This window comes from Lagopus muta, chromosome 7 (genome assembly GCF_023343835.1).
Source record: "Lagopus muta isolate bLagMut1 chromosome 7, bLagMut1 primary, whole genome shotgun sequence".
Taxonomy (NCBI): domain Eukaryota; kingdom Metazoa; phylum Chordata; class Aves; order Galliformes; family Phasianidae; genus Lagopus; species Lagopus muta.
The window spans coordinates 42441432-42464023 of record NC_064439.1 but is presented as its reverse complement, the minus strand read 5'-3'; the positions used below and the strand labels follow the sequence as shown (position 1 = coordinate 42464023).

Genomic DNA, 22592 nt, shown 5'->3' with positions numbered 1-22592 from the left:
TAACGGAGTGTTCCTGATGATCCACCTTAATTCCTATCATTTACAAAAAGATCCTATTCCTTTCAAATAGGGATTTCCTTCCTTGATCGCAGACATCAGCGCTGCTCTGAAATAAGCACTTGGATGTCATCTGGAAAGGTGAGATGTTCTGTCAGCTTTGCAGTGTGACAAAGCTTCCTCTATAAACACCCATCACTACTGTGCAGTTATGCTATTGCAATTCATCAATAATTTTTGAGTCTTAATGAACTGGAACTTGTCAAAGATTGTATCAATAAAAGCTGTACACAATTCCCACACCAGTTAACAGGCCACATCTGACCAAGTTTCCAGTGCTGGGTAACAAGCCTCAGCTATTTTCACCTTCCTCCTTCATAGCGCTTCTCTCACACTTGGCTGAAATGAAGCTCCATGAAGGAGGGGAAAAAAAGATTACTCTCTACATAGGGGAAAAAGGAGGGAAGAAAAAGGAAAAACAAAGCAGCAGCCAGAAGGATTGTCCATTGCAGTGGATAGCCCCATGCTCCATCTACTCACTTTGGCTTCCCCTTTACTAGAAAGTTCCCACAATTATTTTTTTCCATGGCCCATTGCTTAAGGCAGGTGATTGCTTAAGACAGTTTCACATTTATTTCATAAATGAACAAGTAATTGTTCTCTTTAGTCACAGGTTCTGTGGGGTGCTGATGGCGTGTGTAATTTTCTTGATGTGTCACATAAAAACACTGCATTTTCACATGACTACTTGACTAAAATGCTTTTGTGCATCACTCACACCTCTTAATAAAATATATCCAATTAGTTATTGCTAGGTGAACTGGGAGTGAAATACAAAGGTCTCCTGGTCTGAGCACCACAAATCACAGTCATAATAAAGTAAAAAACCTGTGTTTCTGTATCCACCTTTCCTTACCCTGCTGCGCTGCCTGATGAACATGCTTTTCATTATATTATTTCCAAGCAAACCCAATTATTTTATTTGCATTCCAGACATATGTCATGAAGTTGCAGGGCTAGGAGCATGATTAAGCATAAGTACTGTACCCAGAATTTTAAAGCAATTCTCTTTTTACTGGATTTGAATCTAACAAGTCTTTCATTAATAACTTTTGTTTAAATGCTGACAGGATTCAAACAAGACCTCAATCTCTTTCTGAGTGTGCCAAATTGGCTCCGCATTTGGGAGGCTCTTTCAGATTTTAAGGTAAATGTAAATTCCTCTGATCTATGGCAGGCATTTTTCTCTTGATAACCATGTCTGCTGAACTGCCTTGCAGCGAAAGCAAAAAGCTTTCGGGCTCTGCAAGAAAGATGTAAGCAAGTGTGGCTTTGTGCTGATGACCAGAACTGGAAGTGTTTAAGCAAGCATTAATCGGTTAACTCATCCCTTCATGAGTCTCAGCAAGTCAGAATATTTACTCAGTCATTTAAACATGCCCAAATATTCCTTCAGAATACTGTAATACCAATCTCATGGTTATATATATGTGTGTGTGTGTATTTTAAATTGATTCAAACAGATGTTAAACATACAAAGTTAATGAAAAGATTAATCTCTGGGAACCTCTGATTCTCTATTCCTTCTTCCTGTATTTTTCTTTATTATATGCAAAATGTCCTCATGGGAATCTTCAGGATGTTACATGGCACATCTCTGGCAGCTGTAATATCAGACCCAAGCCACGTCAATACCTTAACATCCAGTTCTAGTTCTAATTTTAATCTTCTGGAAGGACAACATACTTATTCATTTTCAAAATCAAGCAAACTCACAATAAGTGTGAAGTGGCAGGCAGGCTCGCATCTGATCTTATGCTGTAAGAGGTTGTGATATATGAAGACAGGCAGCAATTACAAAAGATGTCACTATTGGATGACTCCAAAAATTCAGTGCATTTTTAATTTAAATATCCTTGGACCACTTTCAGAAAACATAATTTATTGTTTAATACCAAATTAACAAACTCAAAACAGCTGTTTCACACAGCAACTTCAAATTTGCTCCTCAATGAAGCTTTACAGCCCAAATAACTTCGAATGACCTGTCATGCAGCACAAGAACCAGTTTCATTGCTTCATACCCTGTAATTTCGCAGCAGTCTCAGTCTTGCTTACATATGGCTACATAACACACAATATATTCAAGACATTTCAGACCAATCAGTCCTATTTCCACCTCCTGGTGCTTCCCAATCCCATCAGCAGTTATTTCATTTTGGTACATCCCATAACATAAATAGTACAGGAATGGTCATTTTCAGTGCACCATGCACAGTCAGTTGAAACATTTTAAAACAGCCATAGCATTTCTTGACTTAGCTTTCCTGTTTACAATTTCCTATTCAAACAAAATTAAAATACTTTTTCCACAGATTAAAGATGAAAATGCTTTTAAAGAACAAACTGATGTCCCCAAAAATTACAAATACATATGTAGCTAACTAGACTGTACTTCCAAAAAAACACACCACCTTCATACATCAGAATAGTAACCAAAGTGTATGATCTCAAAGGGTTTAGGCATCTTTCTTTTGCACTAGTTGATACAATCACAATTTTTCATATCTTGCCAGCACAATTAATTCAAATTAATTTGATGCCTCTTGGACTGCATTCAGTGCAGACAGCATTAAGACTACATGATTTTAGAAACTGCAGGCTTGCTTACTGCAAGAGAGCTCACAAAGAGTTTATCTGACAAACCATACGTGCAAAATTTAGTGCAAGCTTTTGGTAATATATGAGGCAAAATACATCAATTTCTGTTCCACAGCAATGAAGTCTCTCTCTTTTGAATGTTAAGACAACAATAAGTAAAAAAAAGTACACAACTCTCAATTAAGCCCAACTGATAGAGGGGAAACAAAATTCTACTAATGAAGGACATTTTAAAATGAACTGACTAAAAATACATTTAAGCTGGATATGTACAGGTATATTTTGCTACTCATTTAGCTATTTGAGATGCTACTCATCTCAAAGAGCTTTGACACATTTGTTTAAACTCTTTTTTAAAAATACAGATGTGAGATACTATTCCTGCAGTTCCATCTGAACTGAAAAGTCTGAGCTCAGTTTTGCTCATGCTATGTTTCTCTAGATGAACGATAACAAAGTAAGAAAAGATTCAAATATCGTGTTTAAATTTCTAAGAAAATCCACACTCTTCTTCTAATCCCAAAAAGGATAACTAAACATATACAGCTCCTAATCATCGTTTTCCTCATCATCAAATGAGAGAAGACTACTGTTTTTTACTTGCTTGGCTGTACTTTGAGTAGTTGCTTCTCTGTCAGTTTTCTTTTTCATCTTCTTACTTGAGCTTACATTGAAGTCCAAAACCTTCTCTGATGAACGTTTGGCTGGCTTTCTGAACATAATTTTTCCATCAGCAGACTCTGATTCACCATCTATAATGAATGGAATAAAATGAGAACTCAACTTCACACAACCATACAGAACTTCACTGTTGTCTTTTCCCCAAAACCAAGACTAGTGAAACCTCTGCTAGAATAAAACAAACGTGAACATGTAGAGTTTTTTTTGACTACAAAGTCTCCATCAGTGAATGCCCTCGAGGCACACAGATCTGTTCCACGACAACCAACCCCTGAAGACAGTTCTCCTCCTGTTGTTCCGAGTAAGAAACTAACCAGAGCTCTAACTGCAATGACTGTGAGCAGTAAAGCTTCTCCCACACAATCCAGCCTCATCCATGTACCAAAATGGAGGGGACAACTTGATATGATCCTCAGTTCTCCTTCGCTGTTTGTAAAATCCATGGCAATGTACTTGTTTTAAAATTATAGTAGCTCTTTAAAGAACACATGTAAGGGACAGAGCTTTTCTTTTACTCTAATGTGCCATGCCTTGGAAAGAAATAACTGTTTCTTCTTCTCTGCATGTACTGCAAATAGTTAAAAACCAAATCCCTTATATTCTGAAGACCCTTTTTAAGAAGAAACCTATTGTAAAAACCTGAGCACCAATTCTGTCAATGACTTCTACATTATGTACACTTCTCCAGTAGTTTGTGAAAGAGCACTACTATGCAGAGAACAGCTAGCTAGGTTTTTTTGACAACATTTCAGTACTGGCACATTAGAAAAGCATTATGCTCACACATAATAACCAACAAAAATAAACTGTGCATATGATAAGCTTATTTGTCAATTGATCCTCTGTGATATCTGCATGGAAAGCTAAGTATTTACATGCTGTACATTTGATTTGTAAGTTCATGAAATGCTACCAATAAATTCTGTGAGACAAAAATGACTAATTGTGAAAACATACCACACCACGTATCGCTTTTCTCAGAAGCTGGGCTAAGAAGTCAAGACTCAAAACATATATACATATTTTTTTTCCACATAACTTATTCTATTTTAACTCTTGGCCTGGTAAAACAATGTTAAAATTTCAGTATGTGCTCAAGGACGTTCCGTTCAGCAGGAAGCCCAGGACAACTTCAAGAGAGCTGTGATGTGTCAGCAGCGCTTGACAAAGAATCAATCAGATGACAAAACACAGCAGGCGCAGGCTTACCTAAGCAAATTGTGAGAAGAACAGAATATACTATTTTGAAAGACTCTGAGGTAGCAGCTCAAGAGATCTGTGTTGACTTGTTAGGATTGTCTTTCCCAGATTCACTTCACTTCATCCCTTCTGATTTTACCAGACTGTTATAACATGTCAGCTGTCTTTTTTGTTTATAGTGATGACCCTCAGAAATAGAGATGTGTTCAGCAATGCAAAGAAGAGGCTCAAACAGCAATCTCAGTGTTGGTAGTTTCTTAAAACGGAGTCCTGACAAAAGACTGTAACAGTATTACAGACAGCAGGATTTCTGATAAATCCACTGAAACACAGAAAGTAAAAGACAGGCAATGTAAAAGCACAACAGGAGAAATAATAAAACCCACTTCTTACAAGAAAAGAGGCAGAAAACTACCACTAGTAGTTCAGTTGTGACCGTGCTGAGTCACTGCTGCTTTTACATCTGTCACAAACCTTCATGCTGGCATTTTCAGACATGGAGCTGAAAACCCACTTCACCAGGGACATCAATGTACAAAGCCACAAATTCAGAGAACTTTCTCCCTTCTCCTATTAATTACAGTTTATATCTTACAAGAGGAGTAGAGAAGTAGAAAGTATCTGAAAAGAAATACCGCTCTTCTGTTTATTTTTTATGTAGCAGTCATTTGCATAGCTAGCAGCACAACTTTTCAGCAGTCAGCTTCTGTCCACATAGGTTTATTAGGCTGTAGGAGAAAACAAATGCCAATAAATTGGAAGGACAGGAGGAGCAGTATGAACAATATTTCAAGACACACATCTATTCAGTGAAAAGGTTGGAAAAAATTTATGGCGACCTACTGAATTTCTTGATGTTTCTATGTTTATAAGTTCAGGTCAACAATTTCCACTGTTCTTTCTAGTGCTTTCTAGTCACCCCCCTCCATGCATGCCTTTGGGAGCCTTTACTACAGGAACTCCACATACCGCTGTCATGAAGATGAGATGACCAGCCTTTTCTCAGATATTCAGACTCATACATTTATGAGAGAAAAATAAAACCATAGAGAATGTTTTTGTTATTTAAGAATTGTAAGATGAACTCTGATTTAGATTCCTCCTGTTTACACGTTGAAGAGCAGCACGAACCCTAAATGTGATTTAATGGCTGTGAAAGCTTAAAGGGTCTGCTACTTAAGACAGCATTGCCCGTAATCTCTTTGCCTCTCCTCTTTTCCTCCCCTAGCCCTAATGTGTAGAATGCAACAGGAATAATGTCAGAAGAGTAGGGACACCTGCCAAATTTGGTCACCTGCAGAGCATCCCAGAGACAAGATGAACTAAAAAATCCATAGAAAAATAAATTCTGGAGAGTACAAAAAAAGCTGGGAGAAAGTATCTTGCAGTAATTACCATCTTTCGTGCAAACTTAATTTCTCATAAGGCCATTTTTATCTATGAACTGCTAGTAACCATTTACAAAATGCTGCACAAAAACTTTAAACAAAATGACTGATGTTAAACAGAGGCCTTCTTTCTAAGCTTCTAAGCTAGCCCTCCACTCATAAAATATTTCAATATGGAAGAACTTTTTTCCTCATACAGCAAAGTTTAAGTCTTAACTAAAAATGTGCTCTATGACTGAATTTGCAAAAGCCAAAAAATTGTGCTTTGCCTCAGGAGGCAGCTTAGTGCAGCTAGGATCAACTTACTGATCAACTTGCTTGTTTTTGCCAAATTAATGCAAAAGCGTTGTTCATCTCGTTCATCTTTTAAAGAAAGCACAAGCCAGAAGAATTTGGTGTCTAAGATTTAACACACACACAAAAAGTGACTCCATGTCAACCTGAGTGTAGAACAAAATGAAGCAGAAAGGATGCAAATGAAAAAACAAAAACTCCTAGAGTAATATTCTAAGCCAAAGCCTGAATGCAAGAACTTTCAAATGAAGGCAATCCCTCAGATATATAAAAGAGGAGAGGGCAAAACCTCAAAACAAAATACTTGCAATTTTTTTGAAAAGCTGACATTTTTTATTCACAACGGATAGTCAGCAGTCTATTGCTTATGACCTACCAAGGCACTTTGGCATTGATGTCAACATGGTGGGAGGAAAAACTATCAGTTCTGAAATGTGTTTCCCTGCTACTCTTTCAGTTTTTGCATAATTTCACTGCTGAGTAATTTGGGGCTATACATTATGGTGTGGTATCTGTTACATTCATTTCACTTTCTACTCCGAGATAAAAGAAATGTGAAATTTAATTGAATCATGCAATGTCAAGCCTTCATTATACCCCCAATTTATACAAGTGGCAATTACCAAAAAAGAACTGAAACTAACGCATTATTCAGAATTCTCTTTATTAAACTGGAAGCAACAAGCTGCCTGAATACCTGCCTCAGACTATAAAGCTGAAATGAAACCTCTACATTTAAATCTCCCTACTGACATGGCAAAGATGGACAAAGACTTGAAGAAGCCTTCAGCAACTTGCAGCACCAGATCTTCAGACAGTTTCACACTCAGTCCTCTATATAGCAGAGGCACATACATACAAACACATTTAACCTGGGTATTCCCATAACAGCAAGAAGCAAAAGCAAGACCTCAGAGTAACAGCAAAGGCAGATGAGCGAACAGTAGCACTATCATGCAGAACAGAGGGCAGCACTACCCACCCTACAGCATTTTAGAAGTCCTGCTACCTGCCACTGCAGATTTTTTCCCTCAAGTGCATGTTATCTCCTGGTGAATGAAGGAGCAAAAGCAGAGGTCATAAAGTCCTGCAAGGACTCAACACTACTATCCTTACTACACAGATTTATATTTGTGTTTTAGGAATGCCTTTTTCCACCAAAGACATTCAGTGACTGTTCAAATACACTTTTGTTTTCACACTGTGTATTCATCTTAGTATATCGGCTGTTTTTGAACTCTTTCACAGCATGGACTCCACCTCAATAGATTCTCATGGACAACTAGTACTTTCTGCCTAGCTTTACAAAATCATTTTTCCTCCTACTGTGACGGTTCGAGTATCAACTTGCTTACATGAAAAAGAAACCAACACTCCAAAAGAATGCCATTTCTTTCCAGTCGGTTGAAATTTCTGGCAGCACTAGGATGACAGTACAACTTTGGAAAAGAAATCATGCAACAGCTATGCAAACTGCAACACCAATGAACTGTCATAACAGCATTAGCAAGAGTTTTTCCGCTCACTCTATTAAGAATGTAAAGCTGTAAACAGATTTTCCAAAGAGATTGAACAATACAATGAAATCATCAATTCCCCATCGAAAAACAAGGCCTTCATTTTTAGTTGAAATGCTGCATTTCACTCTTCTCACTGGTCTGTCATCCACCTAAGACAAAGCTTTGCCATACTAGCTGTAGATAGTATGTATTTTCTTGCATCAGTTATTGAACATACTGTCCCCTCTTCCCAGGTTCTAGATAGTTTATTATTTCCAGAAGAGGTAAGCAATGAAACAAAGACCAGATTTTTTATTTTACTGGCTTTTAAGCAATGTAAAAGCAAAACTTTATCTGGGTGGTTTTGTTTTCAGTGAAATAGTCTAAATTTTCAAAGCAAAATAACTGGAAGGGTAGTTGAAATATTTTTCTGTATTCACATAAATACATAATGGTGTAGAAGATGCATAAAGAACAGCAGAAATAATGAAGTCTGATTTATTGCAGTTTGATTCTAGATTGCAAATCTGCGTTGGAGGTCATGGCTCCCTTTCATGTCACTCCCTATATTCTTGAAAATCTTCTGTTCATCTCCTTTCTTTCACATCTCAAGTCAAACCACAGCACTCCTACTTGTCTTCCATGTGCCCTGACTACTAGTTGTGCAAGTCACAATGCATACTGAGGATGATTTCAGTACAGTAGTGATGTGGAGCAGTCAGTTAAGTCATCAGGGAACTGAGTTTACAAGCCTGTCATTCTCTTCTCTGAGGCACTAACTTGAGTTTCCTCCTTCTAGGTACATACTATTTTACAAACTCCTAAGATTACCTTTAATATACTCAACCCCACCATCAAACAGAGTTAATTAACTGATTAATGAGTTCAGAAGTTATCACAGGCGGTGTCAAGAAGATACAGCAGGCTAATGACACTCCATTTGCCTACCCCCCAATTATTATTAATAATAAATTAAGGTGGTGCTTTAGAAGTAGAATGATGCACTATCAAGAGAAACAGAACTTCAACAGTATAGAGACGGACATCTTGGACGTTACTTCAGATTGGGAATCAAAGGTAATATTAAATGATAGAAAACAAGCAAAGGATCATCAAGCTCCCTTTTATGACTCTCTTGCTTTGGCTATACGAAGCAAAAAATTAGTAGTTTTAAATTCACCTTGTTCACTTGACTTCAAGGCCTGTTTGATTTGCTGTTTAATTTTCATTGCTTCTTCAGCAGTCAAGTCCCCTTTTTTCAGCGTTACCACTTGAGGCTGCTCATCTTCATTATCACTGCCATTATCAGAATCACTATCAGCAAGTGGAAGCTGCTCTCTCTAGAGGAAAGAAACAAAAGCAATTCTGATCAATTGGTACAACAGCAGGCAGTAGTTTTGGTTTCACTTCTGCAGCAATGTTGGTGAGGAGCCATGGCACAGCCCACAGCACCAGGCTCTCCCAGTGCACTTTACCTGAATGAACACATCTACTGTCGCATCCTTCAGCAAAAGTCACAGAATCACAGAATGGCCAGGGTTGGAAGGGACCTCAAGAATCATGAATCTCCAACCCCCCTGCCACATGCAGGGCCACCAACCTCCTCATTTAATACCAGACCAGGCTGCCCAGGGCCCATCCAACCTGGCCTTGAACACCTCCAGGGATGGGACAGTCTGCATTACTGCAGCCCATGGCATGCATTCCCAGTACAACAGGGACAAACATACACACACACACACACAGATATATATTAAGATTTTTAAGATGTATATATATTTTAAGATTCGCTCGTATTTGGCGACTAAAACAGGCTCATAGGACTCACTGCAACTCTTCGGACACCACTCAACTCTGCCATGGAGACAGTGTCCCACGGAAAGAAAACAAAAAGCACACACAGACCCTATGGCCTCTACTCTAGCATATGTGTCAGCTGATCAAGCATTAAGACCATTTTAACCCTTGGCATATATAATTTTTATTACACTTTAAAACATTTCTTTCCCCTAACCCCGGCCCTATTAGAACAGTTAAACTTGGAGCATTTCTCCATCCCCCTGGGGATGCCAAGAGGTGAAACAACTGCTCTGTGACGGGGCACCAGGGCCGCAATTACTAAATGACAATGAGATGGGGCGGTGTTTTTTTAATTTATTTTCATCTTCGCCAGAAGAACAAGTCCCCTAGGCAGCCCCAGCCCACAGCAAGCGGGCAGCTACCAGCACCCCAGCCCTTCCAAGGCTCATCCCCCGCCTCCCAGCGGGTTTCGTCCCCTTCCTACCCCCCTGAGGGGAAGGGAAGCAGGGCAGCGGTGCGCGGGGCCGAGGAGGGACACGCTGCCGAGCAAGGACCTCTCCTCAGGAAGGCCGTTACCTTGGTTTCCACCGTGGGCCCCTCCCGATACCCGACCTGCCGCTTAAAGCGGCTGAGGAAAGCGGGCTCGGCCGGCCGCACGTAGGAGACCTGGTTCCTTTTGCTCATGGCCGCTGCCCCCAGCTCGGCCACAAGCGGCCAGCTACCCGCCTCCGGTAGCGAAGGACGGCAGCCCGAGCGGGACAACCAGAACGCTTCCTGCTTCCGCCTTGCTGCTGATATCCCCATCACGTGACGAGGGCAGACATGCTTCCAGCCAATAGGAAGAGAGAAGCCAGACTGGGGGCAAGAATCGTGCAATGAAATGGCCGCGCCCTTCTTGGCCTCATGTTGGGGGCGGGGTTGTGCCGCTTTCGGCTCTTAGCGCCAAATTCAAACACGCCGCCATTTTGGAGGAACTGTGGGCGGGTAGGGGGCCGTAGGGCCGGCGCGGATTATGGCTCCCGGCACGAGAGGTGAGGGGACGAGGGGGCGATCGGGGTGCGCGGTGAGAGGGGCGGGGGTCCGCGGTGAGAGGGGTGGGGGAGTACATTAGTGTCGCTGTCACTACATGGGGACTCTGCGGGGACTGTGGCCGCCGCACTGAGCGGGCTGCGGTGCGTGGCGGTGGGACGGGACGGGGCTGTTGTTCTTAAACATTAGGTTTTTTTTATTTTGATTTTTATTTTTATTTTTATCTTGACTATTTTCTGTGCATTTTTTTCACCTTTTCGTAGATTTACGTGATTCTGCAGTGCCTTTGCTGAACTCACCTAGGTAAAGTATTATTGGCTGCTTCCTGTATGCGAAACTTTCCTGTAGGAAAAAGTGCAAATAGTGTAATTGTACAAAATAATGTAAAGTTTTTCTCCCAGTGTTTTTCCCACACAGGACTGCCTATCTCTCTCAACTTCCTTTGTGATTTAAAAATAAAATCTCTTCATCCAAGCGCTGTTTTGAGGCATCGGATTTCTTAGAATGTTGTCATAATTCTTGGATGTAGGCTGGCTTCTATGAGCGAGTCCCAAGCTAAAAGAAAGACACATAAAGCCCTCCAAATATACATGATTGCCCCAACTCAAAATATCACATACTGACAAAATATTTACCAAGTTAGTGAGATGTCTCAAATCCAGTTTCAGATCTTTGCTTTCTCAGCTGCTGCTTCTTCCCCTTTTAGCCTTTTCATTTGTTGTTCCCTCATCTCACATTTCACTCATGAAGTATACTTCTAAAATTGTTCTTTTCCTTTCTCTCGTGTTGCCAAATGTAAAAACCAATGCCAGTTATAATACTATCTTACTCTAACTGATTGATGTGAAAGAATAAAGTAAATACAAGCTTGCTGTCATTTCATGCAGGGATTAAATTATTTAAGAATTCAGTTGGTATAAATATTTTTATTGATATTTATACTAGAATGTCATAAAGCATTAATATAATTCATACACAGTTGGAGTTTGGTTGCTCCAAAAGTAATGCCTCTTATTTTCACAGTAACTGCAATGTCTACGAGGAGTACAATTACTGTTTGATAGAGTAAATTCTCAGCTACAAAATGCTGGTTTTCAACACAGTCATTATCGTTAGTTATGCATTCTCACCAGCAACAAATGAGCCTGTGTACTGCACTCATAAAAGTCTGCAGCAGAGGAGGTGACCCACTATTGCCACTGCTGAACCACACCACCCACTGCCTCACCAAATGTCAACTGGGGCAATTTTTTTCACATGGAGGAATTATTGACACCCCTTCACCTCATCTGCACTTCTGTGTCAGATGCCATTCTGTCAGACTGCGCCTCCATGTCCTTCTGTTACACAGCAACAAAATGCAACAGGATATTGGTGGGAAGGTTCAGCCTCTGCCATACTGCCAACATCTGCATCAGATGTCATGTGCCAAAATAACAAAATAGGAGGCATTACTTTAAAGCATTCAAGCTGAGTTTTGAACAAACTGTTCAACAAAGAACAAACTGTTGTATCTGCTGATTAATGTGGTGAAATTGGTCAGGGAACTTTTAATTTTAGGAGCGCTGTCCTTGATCAGATTCATCGATTGAGAATTGATTATTTTTTCACTTCCTGTGAAAAGCAAAGAAAATGCAAGATTTCTTGCTGCAGTATAGCACTGTGTGTTCCACTTGTTAAATCTTTCTCTAAGTTCCTGTAATAAAGAGGATACTTGAAACCTACAGCCTTACAAATTACTGAAGCCCCATTATAACTGCAGTGGCCTGTCTGGTCTCTCTTCCTCCCCTCTCTTTGTACTTCAAATTCACTGTGAAATGTGTTCTTTTAGAATTGTATTTACATGCAGAAACAACAAATTCCGCCAGCTTTTTGTTCTTTTTTAATCTGCCACATTGTAAGCTTTAATACTGTGTCTTATAATGAACTCGTGTACAGCTACAAGGTCTGTAATTTGAGGAAATATGTTTGTATGATTTCATATGCTTAATCTGATTTTTGCAGTGTAAGTCTAACAAACAGCTGATAGATGTATTTCAAAGAAATCTAATGCATAAATATTCATTCAGCGTTGAAGGGGATGCTATCAAGGTTTACGTAAGAGTACGTCCCCCTTCAGAGGGAACTGCATTAACTGATGGAGATCAAGGCTTGTGTTTATCTGTTCTTTCATCAAACACCATCCGTCTGCATTCAAAGCCTGAGCCGAAGATCTTCACTTTTGATTATGTTGCAAATATGGAAACAACACAGGTAATAACTGAATAACTTACAGAAATTTGTAGCTGTAGTGCAGGTTTTCCCTAGATTTTGGCAACTGCTGTGTTAAACCTTTCTAAAGACGTCATTCCTTTGGTCATATTTTTTGGGGTCTTATTTTTTGCTGTGCTCTATTTGTTAATATGTGGCTGTAGTTCAGAGATACTGCCCTTAATTCCACTTTTGAATAGTTTTTATGTATTTTTAAGCACCACTAATTTGTTTAATCAAAGCTTGAGTTAGAATGAAAGCTCCTGTTTGTAAACATAGCAGTAATAGCATGAACAGAAAATAACGCCCTGTTGAGATAATCACACAAAAATGGATGGTAGCCAACAGCCGATGTGATTCGTATGTTAGAAGTTTATGACCCTATTACAGTTATATTTCCTTTTATATCTGCTTTTTAACAGATATATTGTTCAGAAATTTTCACTGCTTAATGTTCTTATGCCCTTGGAAAAGGTAATACAGAAGGAAAATGCTCCAATTTAATCTTCGCAATATTGCATTCTTGAAGTTCTGAACATCATTTTCATTTAACATCTAATGCACCACACTTCCATTTCCAAGCTCTTAAGGAAGTCTTTCCTTCCTACAATATGATCTTAATGGGAAAACCTAAAAGTAATCTATCTCAGTTGTTTCTGCAATGTCCTTACATATGGTGATTAATTTCTTAGTTTCATAAAGCATTGGTTGTATAAGGAGTAAGAGTGAGGTCTTTTTAATAGTGCTGACTTGAAGTGTATTCTAATAAAGGAGCAGCATCATCCTTCAAGTGTCATCTCTGTTTTATATGAAGAAATGAACTGCTCGTGACAGCATCCTGTCATCCATCTTCATGCAGAACTCTGCACAGAAGTTGCGAAGTTCTTAATAAATGTCATAATAAGGACCCATAATATATACAGCATCTCTAAAAGAAAACAAGGTGCTCAGCTATCATTTGCAGCAAGGCTTTTTTTGCATGTCTAGGAAATGCATGAAAATGGAAGCTGAGTGGCTGTGCACGTTTGCCCAATATGCCACTGTACCATGGCAAATGTGGAAAGCTGACCAGTTTTGCTGATTGTCATAGTTTCAATTTTGCTATAAACCACATAATAATTATAATGAACACTGGACCAAAATTAATACTATACATAATAAAAATTTTGAAACCATATTGTGGTGAATTTTACTCAGTTTTTTCACAGTGTTCTACGTCACAAAGGCTCACCATGTCCTATGACTTTTTTTGCTGTGAGAGACCTTCAAGGGTCGTGATAACCTGTCTGACCCTGAATAATGCAATTATTTTGTACGTTACATTGTTATCACACAGAACAGGCTGATAGAAAAGATACTTAAATTGCTGCAGCCAAGTGTCTTCTCTTTCCTTTGTCCCCAGGAGTCAGTGTTCTCAAGTGTGGCCAAAAGTATTGTTGAATCATGTATGAATGGCTACAATGGAACCATCTTTGCATAGTAAGTCATTTAATGGTTTAATTTCATAGAAATCACACTATTTGAGGAGAGTTTGTTAATGACTAATAGTGGTTTTCATTTCCTGAGTCTGCTTAATGTTAGGGTAAGCTCTGAAAATGCTTCCTTAGTTCAGAACAATGAAGAAAATGTTCTTGCACTACTTGTTTCAGCTTTCAAAGTGTTTTCAGAGGAAAACTATATCCAAGATTAGTAGCATTAATATCACCATATTAACTGAAAATATTTTCTCACTTTGAAAACGGAGTAGGCACTTCTGTTAAAAATGCTAACTTGGAGGGCTGATCTTATGGAAGTGTTACTGTTTGTTTAGTTTTAGTCTGGAAAAGCTTTTGCAAAACTGAACTCTACTTTGGAAAAATCAAGTGAAATTGCTGTAAAACTTCTCTAGCATTATTAATAACTAAGGATAATAAGAGGAAATATTCAACTTGAAAGGGTTTTAATTGTTAGTTCATGTATGCTACTGAGGGACATTAAACTCATTTTTTTGGTGCAGTCTTCTGGGATTTTATGTGTCTATTTGAAAGGTTTTATTTTAATGCTGAGTTCCACTATTCCCTTTCCAACAGAAATGCAAAAGAAAAGGGGGGTGGGGGGAGCAAAGAGGTCAAAATTCACTCTTCTATTTTCATATATTCTCAGCTTCCCTCTGTTTTTTTAATCTTCTGTTTCTTACATTTGAAACTGTCAGTTTTCTTTAAAAGATACAGATTAATTTAAAAATCAGAGCTGGGATAATGCTTTGTTGTCTTACTACTACTTTTTGGGGTTTTTTTTAGTGGCCAGACTGGATCAGGAAAAACTTTTACTATGATGGGTAAGTGCATTAAGACAGCTTTATCTTACATTGATCATCATATAGAACTCTGTATACAAGTTGTGAGTTAAGTAGTTTCTTAATGTTTTATTTCTGGAGTTGAAATGTCCCCTTGGCTCAAATGCTGGGGACGATTGAGATTTTTCTCTTTCTTTGGGTAGCTTTAAGGTTTAAAGGAGCAGAGAATCCTTATGATTGGAAGTGTCCTTTAAAGGTCATCTAGTCCAACTCCCCTGCAATGAACACGGACATCCACAGCTACATCACACTGCCCAGGGCCTGATCCAGCCTCACCTTGTATGTCTCCAGGGATGGGGCATCAACCACATCTCCAGGCAGCCTGTTTTTGTGCCTCACCACCCTCACTGTTGAATCACAGAACCACAGAATCACAGAATGGCCAGGGTTGGAAGGGACCTCCAGAATCATGAATCTCTCCAACCCGCCTGCTACATGCAGGGCCACCAACCTCCACATTTAATGCTAAACCAGGCTGCCCAGGGCCCATCCAACCTGGCCTTGAACACCTCCAGGGACGGGGCATCCACAACCTCTCTGGGCAGCCTGTTCCAGCACCTCACCACTCTGTGGGTAAAGAATTTCCCCCTGATGTCCGACCTAAATCTCCCTCCCTCAACTTAAAACCATTTCCCCTCGTCCTACACATATCAACCCTTTCAAAGAGTTGATTCCCCTCCCCTCTGTAGGCTCCCTTTAGGGCTCCCTTTAGGCATTGAAAGTTGAAGACTTTTTCCTTGTATCCAATAAATGGTGTGGAGCTCAGTGCGGTTACTCTTAGTTTTTATCACGATAGATAGCAAAGTACTCCATCTTTTTGAGGTTGCATAATTTTGTTTTTGACAGGAGAAAAACTTTTCAGTGGAATCAAGCATTTTGAGTGAGCTGTATCAAAAAATGAGCAGTTCTGCTGTTTTCCTGTTTGGCTGATGTATTCTACATGTGTAGAAAAAATATTAATATGTAAAAAATATTTATATGTAACATTCTTTCATAGTAAAATTATAGTGAGGTTTTCAAAATAACTGGTTCATACCCAACTAGGATTTTAAGACCCCTCAGTATATGAAACCTATTGTATTTTGTACATCATGCAGTAGTAATTTTAAATGCATTAATATTTCACTTGATGTTAGAAAGGTACTGAAACAACCAAAATTGTATGGCTGATCTGTTTAAGAGGACTACATAGGAATTAAATGAACATGGGGCCAGAACCACTGTCTGTCTGATTAGTCAAGTCAGGCTTAAGGCCTCATCTGTACTATTTGACATGGAAGTTCATGTTTCATACTATTTTAGACTTAGGTAACCCTAAAGACAGAAAATGACCTTTCACAAGGATTGCTTTGATATTGTTTAAACCTGAATATTGTGGAATATTGTCTTGGATCATGAAAGTTGATTTCATTGATTTTTGCAGTTCACTAATTGAGTTTTGCCATTCACTAATTAAAACTTACTGAAGTCCTCTATAATGGCACCTTGGAAAACAACCAACCAACCATTTCACTTGAGTAATACTAATTAAAACTTTTTATTTAAAAATCTCTTTAGGACCATCTGATTCTGATAATTTCACTCACAGTCTGAGAGGTGTCATTCCACGGAGCTTTGAATACTTATTTTTTCTAATTGAACGTGAGAAAGAAAAGGTACATTTATTTTATGCATACTAATGCAGTGAGGTATGTCTCGCATCAAAATTTAGCTAAGGCTGTTTTGTAATGTGGTGTGTGGAAGTGAAGTTTCTGAGATTATGGCTGACTTGCTTAAAATCTATTAATCAGAAGCAATTGTGTCTAGCTCTTCAGACACGTGCATGCTTGTTGTGAATCTAAAAATGCATCTAGGTTTCTGGATGTCGGTTTTCATCTGAGTTTCAAGGGATGTCAGAAATGCATAACATGCTGAATATACATAAGCAAGCTTACAGCTTCATATATATAAAAATAAAATCACTGTCATACAATGAAAAGCTTAATAAAACCTAGTGCATTTATAGTGTAAATGTTTGTGTTTTGAAGGCTGGCAGTGGAAAGAGTTTTCTCTGCAAATGCTCTTTTATTGAAATCTACAATGAGCAGATATTTGACTTGCTAGACTCTGCTTCAGCTGGACTCTTTCTCAGAGAGCACATCAAGAAGGGGGTCTTTGTTGATGGTGCTGTTGAACAGGTGTTATCATCTGCTGCTGAAGCATACCAGGTATTTTTGCCACTTTTAAATGCTTGAACTTCTAATCTCGATTAATGGCCTATTTGGTAAATATTTCTCTAATTTAAGCCCTTGGTTTTTTGGGCGCTGTCTGTGACACCCTCTCCTCCTTTCCAAAGCACTGGTAAAAGTCTGTGATTAGATAGCATTTCTTGACCATCTCACACATGTAAGAAATCATAGAGTTCTAAAATATATGGAACATATGAATTGCAATCACTGTAATCTCTCCAGAATACTCCTCACATCTTTGAAATAACAACAGAAAATTACATCCTGTGCTAATTAAGCAGCATGTGTGTTTCAGAAATTGTCAAGTTGATTTCTCCAAGAGTGAAGTGCACAGTACTGTTGTAACTTCAAATATTCTTTTCCTTGTGTACTGCTAACATGTACAAGTATTGGATATGTTCTACTCTGAAATGGCAATGGCACTCTAGGAGGGAAGAAATTAAAACTGTAATTAGTTTTTTATTAAGCTTGACTATCTATTTGTATAATATTCCTCCCCCTTGTTTTTTGTAGTATCTATCTCTTTTATATATTATGTCAATATTTTTTAATGTAATATATAAAATACTGGAAAGAATGTGCTTGTCCTTGGGATTTTTGAAAGCTCTTGCACTGAAGTGTACTTACTACTGTTTATCTCACCTTCAAGTGAATAGCGGGTCCTGTCTGAAATACTTGTTTAATGTCTTTTTCATGTTTATTAATCAGGTATTAACTATGGGCTGGAGAAACCGTCGTGTAGCATCAACCTCAATGAACAGAGAATCCTCAAGGTCACACGCAGTTTTCACTATCACAGTGGAATCCATGGAGAAAAACAATGACATTGTTAACATTCGTTCTTCCCTTCTCAACCTGGTAGACTTGGCAGGGTCTGAGAGACAGAAAGACACCCATACAGAAGGACTGAGACTGAAGGTTAGTTCTGTACTATCTGTGGCATCTTTTTCCTTTCAGTTGCATTGCCCTGTCCCATCCACCAGATCTTCTCACTTGTATTTTCTGTTCTAGGAAGCGGGTAACATAAATCGATCGCTGAGTTGCCTGGGCCAAGTAATCACAGCACTTGTTGATGTGGGTAATGGAAAACAGAGACACATTTGTTATCGGGATTCCAAGCTCACTTTTCTGCTACGGGTAATATAGATCCTCTGGATTTTACATACTAGTCGAGGTAGAAACAGTTTGTGGTTGTTTGTGTTTTTGTGTGTGTGTGTTTTTGGATTTATTTTTAAATTCAGCTTTGGCAAACTGAACACACGTACATAAAAATGTATGTTAGTATGGGGCATGAGGAGTAAAGCATGAAAAACATCTTTTCGCCTAAGCAGATGCTCCATTGCTGCTAACTGAAGACAAGAAATTTATTTATGTTTCCATTTTCCTTTTACATATTTGTAAGTGTTGATAAAGAAGTGTATGCCTTCTTCCTTATAATTTGGGAATTAAAATTTGGGAAAGACTCTGTATCAGTGATATTTAGAGACTGGTTGAAATGTATGACAGGGTCTCCAGAATTAGTCTGTGTGCTAATGTGTGACACTGAGCATTTGACACATTTCCTGTTTCCTATTTGAAAATTCATGGATTATTTTCGAGCTGATCAGAAAATAAAGATAGAAGCATTTGAAGATGAAGCATTCTTTTCTGTGGGATGCCAGCACTCACTAGAACTCTGAACAGTTACTAATATCAGTATATTTTTTGTTTTATACGACATAGTTGTAACATAAAATTTCTTTTGCTTACTACAGAGATTATTATTTAAAATGGCAAAACTGCAGCATTCCATCCATTTCATGTACACCTTAGAAGAAGGGACCTCAGGAGAGTTATGCCACTTTGGTGTACCACGATTTTGCATTGTAGTACTAGGGCTTCTTGATGTAGCCCCAAACCTGCAAACAAAGCTAATTTCTTTGGATTTTTTTAAACAGGATTCCCTCGGCGGTAACGCAAAAACATGTATAATTGCAAATGTCCATCCAGGATCCAGGTGTTTTGGTGAGACACTGTCAACCCTTAATTTTGCTCAGCGAGCAAAGTTGATTAAAAACAAGGTAAACAAGAACCTCAATGTCTTTATTGCCTGAATCAGACAAGGTTTTTTTATCATTCAAATTACATATCTACCAACAGGATAACTTCAGTAATACACTCTCATGCTATCACTCACTGAAATGAATATAACATCTTAAGATATGAGTTTGCTTCTCCTGATCTTTTCTTACAAATTATTTTTTGAAGAGAATTTGTTTGCTTTTGATTATGAGTTGAGAACAACTGCTGGAGATTTGACAGTGGCTCAGGACAGTGTTGGTGTTTGTTGTTTCTTCTCTGAGCACTAACATTAGAAAATGTGAAATGTACCCAAATCTGTACTAAAAGTTGTCGTGACAAGTTTAGATTAAATGTTATTCAGTACATCCAGTTTTTCTGTATGCTATATGAAAAAAGTAATTTCTCATGAGTCAAACTATGTTTACATCTTTTGTGAAACTATTTTATTCACCACATACTGCTTAGCTTTGTTTTTCAAGATTATCTAGAGTAAACTGTACAGAAAATATTCAAATTTCTTAATCATTGCTTTTAGCAAAACTAAATTGTTGGCTGCTCAATAACTTGAACATTTAGCCATGAGTTCTTTCTTCAGAAAGACCTAAAGAGTTCTCAATAGTTTGATTGCTTTGCAGTCTTTCAATTTTTCCTTTAACTATGAATTATAATAAGCTTTCTATTTGTACCTTCTCATGATTTTCTCTTAAATATTTATCAAAGGCTGTGGTGAATGAAGACACACAAGGAAATGTGAGCCAGCTGCAAGCTGAAGTCAAGAAGCTGAAAGAGCAACTTGCTCAACTTACGTCAGTGCCATCTATGCATGATATTTCTGTATCACGAGGTAAGAGATTTAAAAAGAGAATTTGCTTCTTTTGTAGCTTAGAGTATGTTGGAGCTTTGTATAATTATCATGTTTCTCAGCAATGGTTTTGTAGGTACCAGCCTGTCATGGTTTTATGATTTGTGGTTGTTGGTAATCCACATCATAACATCATACACAGATTGCCTGTATTTTATGTTGCCTCTATGTACATCCAGTATTTTGCAGAAGTTCTTGATATGTATTTCATTGCTCTCAAAAGTTTAAGCACTGGGCTGTATTTGCTGAAATAATACCTAAAATAAGTGGTAGGTTGCCCAGTACTTCCAGTAACCAAAAATTCACATATGATTGTTTGTATATTTAGGTTGCAGGGGCACTAAGGTGTTGATAATGTCCATCCAATCTGCATTCGTTTTAATCTCTGGGCTGGCTTTTTCTCCTCTTCCCCATTTTGCCTCTTCAGGAAGATCTTAATAAGAGTGTTTGACTTTCAATAAAAGGCTAGTTTCCTTGTAAGATGATGATGTTTTTATCTAGATATATTTTTTTCTTCTAATAGTTTATCACTAGATGGTTAAGCTGCAATACTTTTCTTCATGGAAATAAGCTACCTATGTCATGTTTTGATTACAAGGCAATAAAGTTATCTTGTAACGCCTGCTTTGCTCTCCTTCTCTCTGGCCTCTTCTCTGACCTTGACAAGAAATAGATCCAGTTTCAAAAGATACCACAAAGGTTAGGAAGATTTGCATAATACAAAGCATCTGTGGTTGAGTTTTCCTAAGGGAAAAAAAGACTTCACAAGAATATGCATTTAAATTGTAAAAAGTCAGTGACTGTGGGGGCACCAAATCTGTTGAACCCAGGGTACTGATGGAGGGCTCAAAAATGTTGTTAGACTTGTGACAGAGTTCTTGAGGAAAGCAAGTGATAATGCTTAAACACTGAAGGGAGCTTTTATGAGATAGCTAATATTATAAAAGGTGTATTTATACAGATAAATCATGATGTTTGTAATACTTGATCACACAAAAATGCAAAATGTGCTTACTACAAACTTTATGAACATAATGACATTGTTTTTGTCTGTTAATTGAGTATAAGGTAGTATTTATAACTGAGTAGACTTGCCTGGATGAAAGCTGTTTTCAGTATCTGAAGTTGATTAGTTAAATCCATTTAAGTCCTTGTGTGAACACTTTACTTCCAATTTAAGTTACTAACTGTCCACTTACTTCATGTTTATTTTTCTGAATTTCCTTATAAAGCAGTTTGTGTATTTTTAATATGTGCAAACTACAATAAAAATGTGAGTAATACGTTATCAAGCTCATTTTGTAGGGTTTTTACATTTTATTAGATATACTCATTTGAACAAACTGATTGTTTAATAAAAGTTAATTATAAAGTTGTTGAACAATACTGCTAATTATAAAATTATGTACAGGGGTTCTGGTCCCTGTAAGCACGCGCAGATGGCTAAGAATTATAGTCTAAACTTCCTTACTCTGCGTATCAACATGATCTTTGTAGAGGAATTATGTTGTTTGAACATGCTATCATGTTATATGTGTATGTGATTAAGTGACATTTTAATACACTTGGCATTTGGTTCTTGCCCTGCAGATGCTGCTGAAAAGGAGAAAAAAAATATAAATTACATTAACAACTTTATTGAAGCAATGTTGTTCTGGGAGAAATCAGAATGTGAGAAGAAGGTAAGAAAGCAGTGGTATTCCTAAGTGCATTCTACAGTACTCTCTTGTAGAAGACCAGTGAGCTTACTGAAATCAATTGATATTTATGTTTTATTTTTTGAATAAAAATACTCTGGAGCTTTGGACAAAGCTTATAAGCTTCAGTAACAAGGAAACGAGTCAAATAGCATTTGAGATAAAATCTTTCATCTCAAATTCAGACAAGCTATAAGCTTTCCTAATATGATTAGGTTTAGGATGTGATTTTTTTTTTCATTAAAAAATTTGAACAGGAAAACAAACTTCTGCTTCACTTAGTTTTAAGGGCATCTCAGAGCATTTGGATCAACATTGTGTTTTTGATGCAAACCTGCCAGTCATTCATTTTGCTGTGTTCTAGTTCATGTCATGGTGCAGTGCTGGATCATTAAAAATTGATTGTTTTTGGAAGAAACGAACTAAAAGAGACATTCTAGGAGTGCACATGATGTGCTTCCCTGTCTGAATATTTAGTCCACGGAATCACATTGAAGCTGCTTCTAAGTAAACTTTTTCAATTCACATAGTGTGGAATTTGAGTTTTGGGTGTGAGTTGTTGCTCTGAACAGATCTGCTCCAAATGAATGATAGTTTATATATTTCTAGA

The 22592-nt window shown here is 38.0% G+C and overlaps 2 protein-coding genes across 2 annotated transcripts in view; one reads left to right on the top strand and one right to left on the bottom strand.

Moving 5' to 3' along the window:
• Positions 1-1880: 1880 nt before the first annotated feature.
• On the bottom strand, positions 1881-10347 carry KIAA1143 (KIAA1143 ortholog). The gene is made up of 3 exons (XM_048951232.1): positions 10097-10347; positions 8901-9060; positions 1881-3410 (listed from the first exon to the last, which is right to left on the bottom strand). Exons 1-3 carry the CDS (start codon positions 10322-10324, stop codon positions 3208-3210), a joined length of 591 nt encoding a protein of 196 aa, XP_048807189.1. The 5' UTR covers positions 10325-10347; the 3' UTR covers positions 1881-3207.
• A 73-nt stretch (positions 10348-10420) lies between these two features.
• Positions 10421-22592, top strand: part of KIF15 (kinesin family member 15) — a 34130-nt gene continuing 21958 nt past the window's right edge. The window contains exons 1-12 of the mRNA XM_048951200.1: positions 10421-10551; positions 10813-10852; positions 12619-12802; positions 14202-14278; positions 15079-15116; positions 16692-16789; positions 17162-17341; positions 18071-18280; positions 18374-18499; positions 19300-19422; positions 20144-20267; positions 21876-21967. Coding sequence (XP_048807157.1) covers positions 10533-10551; positions 10813-10852; positions 12619-12802; positions 14202-14278; positions 15079-15116; positions 16692-16789; positions 17162-17341; positions 18071-18280; positions 18374-18499; positions 19300-19422; positions 20144-20267; positions 21876-21967 — 1311 coding nt within the window. The 5' untranslated portion in view covers positions 10421-10532. The remainder of the gene's footprint in view (positions 10552-10812; positions 10853-12618; positions 12803-14201; positions 14279-15078; positions 15117-16691; positions 16790-17161; positions 17342-18070; positions 18281-18373; positions 18500-19299; positions 19423-20143; positions 20268-21875; positions 21968-22592) is intronic.

Bases quoted from the DNA above. Each gene is read 5' to 3' on its own strand.
- KIAA1143 (XM_048951232.1), bottom strand. From the start codon at position 10,324: ATGGGGATATCAGCAGCAAGGCGGAAGCAGGAAGCGTTCTGGTTGTCC. The intron at 9,061-10,096 runs GTAACGGCCTTC...TCTTTCCTCTAG, and splicing joins GGCCCACGGTGGAAACCAAG to AGAGAGCAGCTTCCACTTGC. The intron at 3,411-8,900 runs GTGAATTTAAAA...CATTCATTATAG, and splicing joins CTTGAAGTCAAGTGAACAAG to ATGGTGAATCAGAGTCTGCT.